Below are 12,424 nucleotides of genomic sequence, written 5' to 3' on the forward strand. Positions count from 1 at the left end.
ATCTGCCCTCAGACACTTATCAGATAATTGGCCCTTACTCTTCTTTGCCTCAGTTTCTTCATCTGTAAAATGAGTTATAAAGGAAGTGGCAAACTACTCTTTGCCACAAAAACCTCAAATGGGTTCATGAAGACTCAGACACGACTGAAACAAAAGAACACCTCCACCAACAAAACTATTAAAAAACATTTAGATCTGAGTTGTTAAAGATTAAAGGTGCACTATGACTTTGGGGACTCCTTGTATTATTATGAAAGGGGAACAGCATTTAAAGAGGAAATGTTATTGTTTATATCATATACTAAATGCTCTGAGAACCATATCTGAGAACTGTCCAGAGAAGCAAGCAGTACAATTATACTTTAAGATTTTATTGCTTTCTTGGTTGACTGCCACACAAATTACATAGGAAATCATCAACCTTTTTTTTAAAGAATGACCTTATACCTCCAACCTAAAATTCTGGTCAAGCATCATAGCATTGACAAACCTTTTTTTAGCACCTGTTTGGTGGCACTGGTCAAGTACTAAATGAAAATGTGGAAGCAATCATAGATATGGCAATTTTCAACAAAAAATTTAAAGCTATCCCCAAAAAATGTTGTTTGAATATCTAGAGTTTTGTTAAGTAATATCTTACTTTGGTACCTCAAAGAATTTACTTATATCATCAAGATATGGGGTTGAGACTCTGCTCTGCCACTACTGAGTCACTTAAAACGAAAATTTTATTTTCATTCTCTCTAGTGGGTTTAAGTCTTCTATTCCTTAAGCTTTCAAGAATGAGTTTCTGCTATATATCTACTTATATATTTATCTGTGTACACATATACACACATAAACATACATCATATACACATAAATTTACATATATGTATACATCTATACATAATATATGTTATACATATCAATATACCTGCACAATATATGCATATATACACATGTGCTTGCATTGCACACACATATACATGCCCATGTATACCTACACAGATAAACATATATACACATATAATAAAGCGTTAATTTTCTGGTGATGAGCTGAGCATATTCTAGCTTAGTCTGGTAAATGGATGATAGAATTACATCATCTCGGAAGCTAGAAGAGACCTTAAAGAGTCTAACCTTCTCGTTTTACAAATAAGGCATCTGAGATGCAGGAAGATCAAATGACTTGCCTACATCATTAAGTCACACAGACAGGAAGGGCAGAAGTCAAGGTTTGGACTAGCTCTTCTAGCTCCACCTCCAGCATTCTTCCACTTATATCATGTTTCCTCATCATTGCCTCATACTCAAAGTCTTACCGATTTATGTGCCATTTGGTGGGACCTTTGAGAACCTGCGCTTTTCTCCATGCTGTGATGAGACATTGGGAAAGGATTTTTTTCAAGGGGAGGAGATGACTTTTGAGTTAGTATAAGTTATAGAGACGGTATGACAAACTAGGTGACACAGTGGATAGAGCACCAGCCCTGGAGGACCTGCTTTCAAATCAGACCTAAGACTATTCTTCTGTCTCCTTTAGTGAAGAAGACCAATGACATCAGGAAGTTAATACCTTGTTTTGCAAGTGGATTGAATTTAAGTGAGACAAGCCTATGCAAAATCATCAGCCTTACTTTCTCTTCTAGAGTTATCTGAATGCAAAAACAAAACATAGGTCAAGACTAGTGGTGTTGGCTCCCAATGCAATGGGATACTCTGGCTTTTTTAAACTAAGGTCTTTCCCAGGTCTTAATTTGTCTGAGGCCATACGCATTCAATAATAAAAGGTTAGATAGGAATTGAGGCAAAAGATCAGCCTCAGAGACAGCCATCTTTTTGGGTAAGTCACTTAAGCCCAATTGCCTTCTCCATGCCCCTAAAAAGAAAGTTGACCAGTGAGTCAGAAAGATATGGGTTAAGACTCTGATCGGCCACTATTGAGTCACTTAAATGTTCAGTGACTCAAGAAACTCTGTTAAGACTTTAAGTTTCAGAATTTTTACTAATCTACTTTGGCAAAATAAATTCCCTCTCTAGCAACTCCCTATAGTGATTCAATCACAGATTCCATGGTAGGAGATTGAGAAGAGAATGTTGTTACAGAATAAAATGTCAGGAAAGCAATTTATACAATAATAATATTATTAAGACAGACAATTTTGAAAGTTGCCATGACTAGAGCATACTGCCCACCTCCTGGTTCAGAATGAGGCATTTTCTTTGGCTATGGGCCATGTGGAAATTTGTTTTGCTAGACTATCCATATTTGTTAAAATAAATTTTTTCATTCTGATCGTGGTAGTTTTACCCATGGTAGGAAAGGCAGAGTGGGAAGGTGAGAAAATAAGTGCTTCTTAACTTTTTAAAAATTAAATCTATTTTGGGGGGATTTGTGTATGTGGTATATTATAGCCTAACAGGGAAAACAAAAGCCTAATTAGTAAAATGAATATTAGACCAAATCCCTGTCTCTATTTCTTGACTATTAAGATGAGGAAGTTATCTTAAAGTAACTTTTCTTAATGCAAAATTAGAATTTCCCCTCCTAGTCCCATTATATATATGACATAAAGAAAGACCCCCTCAAGTATTTTATTTCTTTAAAGAATAGCTAGTTTATGAATCAAGGGAATGATTATTTTGCTATTTTAAAAGAAAAGGCTATGAAGTTTATTTTTTTACTCAAACTGTTCTAATAATTGATCTGATATATAAATCTAGTATAGACAACCATAGAAATATGGACTAGCAGGTGACAGAATTATTCTATTTTGTGTGTGTTTAAGTTTACAATTTAATAAATACTGTTACAAGATGATGGACCGAAATATTATTTTTTTGCATCAAACAAGAAATATTTTGCTACTGGTTAACTAAACTGTTATAAGCATTTAGGAGCCATCATCAAGTAATAGATGGGCACAGTGAACCAATTACTTACATACATATATATGTATGTAAGTAAATATATACATATTTATATATGTATTTATATATATGTATGTAAGTATATATATATATATGTATACATATATGTATGTAAGTAATTGGTTTACTGTGCCCATCTATTATATTATATATATGTACATATATATATACATATATATATATATATGTATATATATAAATTTTTAGAATTGCGAGAGATCATTCTTGGAGATTCTCTCTATATATTTATCTGCTGGTGTTTGCTTCATCTGCAGCTCTGACCCAAATAGCCTAATTTGTGTGTACCCTTCCTCCATAATTCTTTTTTCTTACTTAAATCCAGAAATGCATCTCACTTAGATGTACTCCTCCAGATTCAGAAATTAGCAATTCAAGGCAGTCCATTCTGGGCTTGCCTGTCACGTTCCCTTCCGATTGGGATTGGCTGCCAGTCAGCTGCTGGCATTACCCAATTGGCTTGAATGTGGAATCATCCAACAGAAGCAGACCTTTTCATTTGTACTCGGTGACTGTAGCTCGTGCAGTTAAGCTGAGCTGAAGAGCAGAGGGCATCATTATACAAGAATTAAAGTGTCTGATCCCTCTCACAGATGTGGCTGTTTCAAAAATGCATATTCTGTACCTTCTTTCGGACAGATGCTCGTGAGTCTTCCAAAGCCTTGGGTGTTTTTTCCCAAAGTGATTGTCACAGCTTCATTGAGAGCAAATTTCTAACATGGAAGAACAAGGAAACCTCAGAGTCTAGGACTAATGTGATATTGGGATCATAAAATTTGTTTTGAAGGGGTTAAATAGTCAATGGACAGAGAAAGAGATTGCCATATTTTTCCTGACTGTGGAGCATCAGTGTGTTTGGCTTCATGAGTGACAGTTTTACCGAGATCCTCAAAATGCGAGATGGTTGATACTGAGCTAAAAAGGGAAATGGATATTTGAGCTATACAAAAATCTGTTTGTGGATAAGGACTGTTCCTGAACTGACTCAATGAGGCTGCATGGGAACCCTCTGGAAATGCTGCAGTCTTATCGTGGGCATATTTTTCATGGAATTATATGTTGCAATGCAGAATGGTAAAAGCTTTATTACATAAGAGGTGTCATTTTACTTTGAGACTTTCTTAGAGATGTATTGAAAAAGGTTTGTCTTCCTGCCTAAGTATAATAATAATAATGTGTCCTGTCTTCTTGTTTTAGTTTACAGGACACTGGAATTGGATTTATCCTTGTCATAGATCGGAGACAAGACAAATGGACTTCTGTGAAAGCCTCTGTCCTTCGAATAGCAGTAAGTTCTAAAAGATTCCTAAAGGTCCTGTAGACTGTGTTGGCTTGTTTTGAAAGTGCCAGTCATTTTTTTTCTTGCAGGGCATTCTATTTTTTTTGATACTTCTACTGCAGTAGTTTATTTCCCACTTTAGCTCAGCAGATAAGGGCACAGAGCCATACACTCTGACAGGAACTTGCAACTTATACTCTGCAATACTGCTGAGGTGGTTAAGATGTACATGAGCTGTAGGCAGTTAGGCAATTATACAGTTTATGGACACTGTAGGAAGATAATTTTTTCCCAAACTACTTAGTGGCCCATTTTAACTCTTATTTTCCCCATACCTGTGAGTCCATTGTCAGTAATTCCCTAAGCAGAAATGCCCTCCAATAATGCAGATCTGGAACTTGTTAGTAACTTTAGGTCCTAGAGAGCTGTCCAGGGGGAACAGGAAGGGTAAATGATAGACAAGTAGTATAGGTCAAAGATAGAACTTAATTAACCAAGTCTTCCTACTTCCAAGAGTAACTTCCTTTCCATTCTGCCATGATTGCCTTAGGGATCTATAGAGCTGGAGAATAATTTGTTACCCAGGCAACAGGGTAAATTGAGAAAGATATGCAAATGCATTTTTAAAATAATTATTTTCCTGACACTGCCAGAGTATCTTACCTGAACAGTAAGTGCTCAGTAAAGGAATGAATTCCATTTCTGGCAGGGGACAGCTAAGTAAACTCAGAGAGATGAGAATATACTTCCTTTTTGAAGGCAGAAAGAGATGGCCCAGCCTACCTTGGTAACTCATTCCCATGTTCAATTACAGTGACAGCTACATAGTTAGACTTATTGAAACTTTATTCCTTGATGCTGCCTAGTATGGTTTCTTGCACCTAGTGAGCATTCAATTAATATTTGTGTGAACTAATGAATGATGAAGAACAATAGCAGGTCAGCTATTTGAATTGTTCTTTGCTATTACTAAATAGATCTACAAAGATGAATAAAATTAGCAGAAAATATAAAAACTTTAATTGAACAGGAATTTTTTGCCTTGCCTTCAAATAAACTTGTCATCAGAGTAAGAGGGGACAAATTTGAGAGATTTAAATTTTGCTTCTTTTTTCTTTATCTACTAATCTATTGAAGGAGTGGCTCTTATCGCAAAAAGAATGATCAGGCTTGATCTTAAATAAGAATAATAATAGTTATTTATATAGCATTTTTAAGTTTTATAAAGCTCTGTGTGCATATTTATATGTGTATACAGAGACACACACATGTATAAACATATAAAATCTCATTTGAATAAGCAAACGTAAACTGTAATCCATCCTAGACCTGAATGCTTTTAAGTTATCCTAAAAACTTAGGTACACCAGGTAAAATAATCAAAGTTCCTTTAACTTTTCAGTTTGTCTTGTTTTCCAGTATTTGACTCCTGAATCTTTTTTGAGGGCTTCTTATTCTTTGAAAAGTATGACATAACTTATATTTGATTGCTTATCATCTCAGGGAAGGAGGAGGGAGGGAAGAAAAGATAGAGAGAAATTGGACCTCAAAACTTTAAAAAAAAAGTTTAAAAATTATTTTAAGATGTAATCGAGTAAAAAGTAAACTATATTAAAAAATAAAAATATGGTGCCTCTAATTTAAGAGACCTTGATGTAATGACACTCCTCTTGTTCAGCTTCTCCTTATGTATTTTGTCATTCAGCTTCCTTCAGCATTCTGGTGTGGTTAGATGTTCATCTAACCTGTTCATCTTTACCTAGAATTTCCTCAGGTTTCTTTCTTTCCTAACTTGTCTCCCTAAAGTCTTTGGGGATTATTCTTCAAAGTAGTATTACTTTCCTATTCCAATGCTACTTCCCAGTTTGGGAAGTAAACTTTAGTTTACAAAATATATCAGGCAGTGTTGAAAGGAGGTAATGTTCTTTATAATCAATTTTCATTTCTTTTTAATTTAAAAAAAATTTAAGTAGAGATACAAATATATTTTAAATTATTTTGAATATTTTAATAAAATAATTTAACTTAAATATAATTAAAATTCTTTTAAACATATAATATATATAAATCATATGCATACATATATGCATGTATCTATTTATATTTGCTACCACTATCCTCATTAGACAATACTAATACTGAGGTGATATTTAAATATCTGTTTTTAAGTATTTTTCTGAATTCACTTTGTTAACTGGTTTCTTAGTAGGCCAGATGATGAATGAGAGCGAGAATAAACTGGCAAAGTGAGAATAGGGATTAAAACTTCAAGTCAAGAATACCTAATTTTGATTCAATCAATAACACTAGCTGTATGACCCAGAGCAATCAGCCTCTATGTCAGTTTCCTCATCTATAAAACAGAGATTATAATGCCTTCTTAAATTGTTACTAGAATGAAATGAGATAACAAATATAAGATGTTGGCAACCTTAAAGTATTATATAAATGTTAGGTATATTAAGTTATGGGGGCTGCCAGGTGATGCAGTAGATAAAGTTGAGGCCTAAAGTCAAGAAGACTCATCTTTCTGAGTTCAAATCTGACCTCAGATACTTATTGGCAATATGATCTTGGACAAGTTATTTTATCCTGTTTATTTCAGTTTCTTCATTTATAAAATGAGATAGAGAAGGAATGATAAACTCTTATCTTTGCCAAGAAAAACCCCAAAGGAGGTCAGGAAGAATTAGACACAGCTGAACAACATACTAGCTATTATTATTTCCCTCTGCTTCAATCCCTATCTCTATGCATTGAAGTCTTTTCCAACTTGAACCTCTTCTATAAAGCTTTCTACAAATCCCTCTCCATTACACTCCCAAATGAAACTGATCTCTTCCTCCTCAAATTTCTCCCATCTGTTTACCTGGAAAGCCATCTTCTTTGAATTGATCTCATTCTCTTTTGTATCCTAATTATATGTGTATAGATATATCCCCTATTAAGTTCTTAAGAAGTGAAGAAACTATAAGTTATCTATCTCAGTATCCCCAGGGTCTTGCCACAAAAGCTGGTCTGTAATGGCAAAAGTGTAAATGCAATCTAAATTGTTTGATAGTTTAGGTCTGTTTACAAGCTCTTTTAATTTCTACATTTTTACTTTCTTTTAATTCTAGACCTTGTAGAATATGGGCATATTGCATTATTCTTCAATAATATATAATTTCCTTAGTATGAGTATCCTCCCGACATATTTTATAGCAGGGATTCTTAATATGTTTTTTTTATTATGATATCCTTTTACACTTTTACCTGTTATATATTCCTCATGTAAATGCTTAAAATAAAGGAAATAAATTTTATTGAAATCCAGTTATAAAGCTATTTTAAAAATAATTTCATTGGTTCCAAGTTAAGAACCTTTTGATTAGTGTTGTTTAAGTCCTTTGAGAAGGATGATAATGATGATGATGATGACAAACACTTGTATAGCATTTGCTATATGCCAGGCACTGTGCTAAACACTTTATCATTATTATTTAATTTGATGCTTACAACAACCCTAAAAGTTAGATGGACGATAATATCATCCTCACTTTACAGATGAGGCAAATAGAGGTTAAATGACTTGCTCAGAATCACATAGCTAGTGTGTACGAGGTCAAATTTGAACCTGGATCTTCCCTACTTCAAGCTCAAGGTGTATTCTGTTATGCCACTGAGCTGCATGTGCTATCCTTGCCTTACATTTTAAGCTCAAGCTAAGGGCAGTGCTTTTCATATACGAAGTTTAAATACTTTTTTATTTATTCATTCACTTAATGCAGACAACAGCTTTTCCATAATTTAATATAAATGAAGGATACAAAAAAATATTATTATTTATTTTGAAATTTTTACTATGTTCCAGGTAGAGTGCTATGTGTATGAGTACAAAAATGAGACACTTTTCTTGTTCTCAAGAACCTTCTATTGTCACAAAGGAAGATAATACATGTAGAAGAGTGATGGACAAGGTCTGAAAACTGATAGGAACAGTGAGAGGAACCACAGAGCAATTAAGTGACTCATCTTTTCAGGACATGTTTTATTTTTATTTTATTTTCAGATTTTATCATGGCTTTTTATTTTGTTAAATATTTCCCAATTAAACGTACAAAAAAAATTTAACATTCATTCTTTAAATTTTTTACTTAAAATTCTCTCTGTTCTTTGTACCTCTCACTCCTTGAGAAGGCAAGGCAATTAATATAATATCAATTATACATGTGCAATCATACAAACATGTTTCCATATAGGCCACGTACGCATAGTTTCATCCTCCTTTAAATAGAAAGAAAGTGGAAGTGGGAAAAATATGTTTCAATCTGCACTCAGGATTCATCAGTTTTCTCTCTGGAGGTAGTACTATTTGTCATCATGGGACCTTTGGAATTGTCTTGGATCATTGTCTTGATCAGAGAAGCTAAATCTTTCACAGCTGATCATCCTTAAAACATAGCTTTTACTACATACAATAGTCTCCTGGTGCTGCTCACTTTATCATTATTATTTAATTTGCTGCATCATATAAATCGTATAAATCTTCCCAAGTTTTTCTGAAACCATTCTGCTTGTGAATGACTCATCTTTTTCATCAATAGTAAAGTTGATTTGATTCCTGTTCCTAGAAAGTGGACATCAAGGAATGGGGGTCAACCAAAAAGGTCTCATCATGGGATGGAGATAGAAAACAACTTGGTTGGCCTGGATCTAAATTAGATATGGAGAAAAATCATTTACTAGAAAAGCAGTGTTCCAGACTGGGAAACCTGAGATTGAGTTTGGGATGAAGAAGAATGGGATGAAGATAACCAGGGAGAAACTTTTAGTAAACTTTTTGAGATCTGCTCCATATTTTTAAAAATGATCACTTTGTAGTTGTACTGATGTGTGTAGTCTCTCTGACAGGATATTCTATAGTGAGAAAGCAGCTGAGTCATGGTGATACAGTTTTAAAAGGGAAACACAACCAGGAAAAGATCATTTTTTTCCCTTAAAATAAATTTTATTAAACATTTCTATCTAGATTGTAAGCTTATTTAAGTTAGAGGCTACCTTTTCTACTCACTTGATAGCAGATTTATCCATGAATTAAATGTGCATGGTGATAAAGAAACCTAGATAAAAGTGCTGGACTCCTTATTGGTGAGTCAGTGATACAGCTGTATCATCATTGTGAATAGTAATCACCTATCCAAAGGAAATTGGGCATAGCAAAAGGTTAGTAAATGCTACAGTCATGTAGAAAATTGTAATTTGGAATAGAAACTGAGAAGTAAAACAAATGAAAACCCCAAGAGACAGAAATTCTGGGTAATGACTAATCAATTTATTAATTATGGAAAGCAAATAATAAATAAATTGAAGTCAATGTTTCTCAGAAACCAGACCCAAATGTTAGTCACTTTAATGTTTAAATACATTTGAAAATTGGGTTATCTCCAATGGGTGGAAATCAACTCTAATTGGTTAAGAATAAGAAAATGAACATTATTATGAGAAGTGGGCTTATGTTAATGAAAGACTGATGGAGGGTGGGGGAATAGACAAGACAGATCTTGTCACTCTTGGAGAAAGAGACCCAACTCTACTCAGATCACTCTTGCCTGAGGCAGTGTAGATCACCTCAGTCCTACCTGAGTAAAACACTGGAGTTCTAGTAATAATTCTACCTAAATAAAATTGTCTGGGTGAGGTGAGTTCTTTGGGTAGGGTTAGACATGTCCTTGAGAGACTGGACTTTAAATAAGGGGAAGTAAGTAAAAAAAAAAAAAAAAAAGAAAAGAAAAGAAAAAATCCTTGTCCAATATATAAAATTATTTATAATAAGAAAATAATCATTTTTCTAATTAGGCATGTCGGGGGAGTATGGGAAAAAGTGTTATATTCAACAGATATTCAATAGAGAATCTTTGAAAAACTCAATTTTTCTATAGCCACAAAGAAAGTAGGTCTGGCTTTGTTGGATTTCTAAAAGGATATTCACTGAATTTCTTCCTTAGAAACCCACTCTCCAAACCTAAAAGTCAGTTTTGCCATATAGTGATGAAAAAAAATTTGGTTATAAATATACTAAAGTTTATCAGTAAATATTTTTGGCAACTACAATGAAATTCAACACAATGTTCTCTAATTTTAGAGCTATTTTTGGCACTATAGATTGAATTGATAACACAAGCTTCTATTGGGGGATACTTGGTATATTTGATTTTGGGGGTTCTTAGGAATTTGACATCAAATTAACCAATAAGAGGCTCTGAGAACAAGAATTTAGAGTTACTAAAATTAGTAGTGTCCTTCATTCATTTTTTCTGGTCATGTTTTCTAAAGTTTCTTGCTGTCTTACCTATTTTACCTGTACATTGAAGTCATGGGGTTGAAGTATAAATGTTGATTTAATTTGGAGACCTTATCAAGATCTTCATAGGATTTCCTTTTTTCTTTCCAAATAAATTTTTATATAAAATCTAGGAAACATAAATGAAGTTCTTACTTTGATGAAGCAAGACTTTAGGAATTCTGACTTCAGGTCCATTATATTAGTTGACTATATATAGAAATATAATATAGACTATTATATATCATAGAATATAGAATATAATAGAATAAAATTATAGAAATGACTTGCTGCTGGATTGTTTATTTTTCTATCTTAGGAATGATTATGTAAAGTTTGGCTGAATTTGGTTTATGGATTTAGAGTTAGAAGGGATCTTAAAACCATCTCCAGGGATTTTTAAACTATAGTTCATAAACTTTTTATAGAAAAAAAAATTTTTGGATAACTATTTCAATATAATTGGCATCTTTTAAATCTCTCTATATTTTATGCATATAAAATACTATTCTGATGACAAGTTCATAGGATTCACCAGTCAAAAGAAGCCATGACACAAAAAGGGCTAAGAACCCCCAATCTAGTTCATTCACATTTTATAGATGATGAAATTGATACTTAGGTTAACTAGCTTTTTAAAAGTCATACAGATAATAAGTGTTATTTCAATCCAGATACTTTGACTTGAAATTTATTGAAATGGGCAATGTTTCTTAAATAAATAAATAAATAAATGAAAATAATATTTTTAAGAAATATTTTGTGAAAGTTTCTCAATAACTCTCAAAGAAACTTGGTGGACTTTATGGATTACTATACAAGAGAAGTTCAATCTTAGATAGTGGTATGAAATTATACTTTTTAAAAATGTATATTACATATGTTAATTTTGTCTCAATTCAGTTCCTTTCTCTCTTATCTGTAGATTATATTCTTATTAGCAAATTGTATTTAGCACATTTATAAGATATCTTCTTTCTTAAAAGCACAGTTTGATGATAAAAATATAATTAAAAGGGAAGGGGGATAATAATATGCTCTCAAGGAACATGACATTCTCACCTCCACCCTACCCCCATCACTTTGTGTCTGTCAACAAAGGCCTACATCATAATTTCAGACTTAGAAGAAACTCTACTAGAATCCCTACTCAAAAGCAAATACTATAAATAGGATTTCTATATATAGAATGTGTTATATTGATCTTACTAATACCTAAAGAAAGCAAAATATAAAAAAAAAAAGACTGAAATGTTACGACATTTTCAAACACACTGCTTTAATTTTATTTATCAATAGAAATCTAACTAAATATTTTTTGGCTTCAGCAGTCAAAATTTAGTAAGTACATCATGAAGTTGCTACTGAGGGGGTGGGGATATGCTAGAAGATGAGTGAGCTCACCAGAAATGCAGCCAAAGCAGAAATTATTCTTGGTAACTGGATGCTAAACACAATTGTTATATTCTATAAAAGGAATGTTAGTGTTGTCAGCATTCTAAATATTTGTATCCTGGGCTAAATCTTCATTACCCTAACTTGGTTATATCTCTGTGGTTTTGTTTTGGTTTTTTTTTTTTAAGCTTTTTGGAAAAGTCTGTATTAAACACTTACTATTTCCCAGGCATTGTGCTAAACTCTGGGTAAACAAAAATAAAAGGTATAGCATTCCCTGCTTTAAAGAATATCGTGTGTGTGTGTGTAAATAGCTTGAATTGATTTATTTTATTTTTATATTTCCCCTGCTTCTCTCCTTCCCCCTGCTCCCAAAGAGTCATCTCTTATAATAATTTTTTGAAAAGTATGGGGATGGGGCAAAATCTCAGCAAAACTAATCAATATATTGATAAAATGTGTTCCACATCTGTGTAATATCACCTACCCATCGCTAA

The 12,424-nt window shown here is 33.0% G+C and overlaps 1 protein-coding gene across 1 annotated transcript in view; it reads left to right on the plus strand.

The window, feature by feature from the left end:
- The window catches only part of MCF2L (MCF.2 cell line derived transforming sequence like), a 249,890-nt gene that overhangs the window by 180,713 nt on the left and 56,753 nt on the right, over positions 1-12,424 (plus strand). Inside the window, 1 exon segment of the mRNA XM_051984227.1 lies at positions 4,129-4,219. Coding sequence (XP_051840187.1) covers positions 4,129-4,219 — 91 coding nt within the window.

The sequence above is a fragment of the Antechinus flavipes genome, chromosome 3, assembly GCF_016432865.1.
Source record: "Antechinus flavipes isolate AdamAnt ecotype Samford, QLD, Australia chromosome 3, AdamAnt_v2, whole genome shotgun sequence".
Classification (NCBI taxonomy): domain Eukaryota; kingdom Metazoa; phylum Chordata; class Mammalia; order Dasyuromorphia; family Dasyuridae; genus Antechinus; species Antechinus flavipes.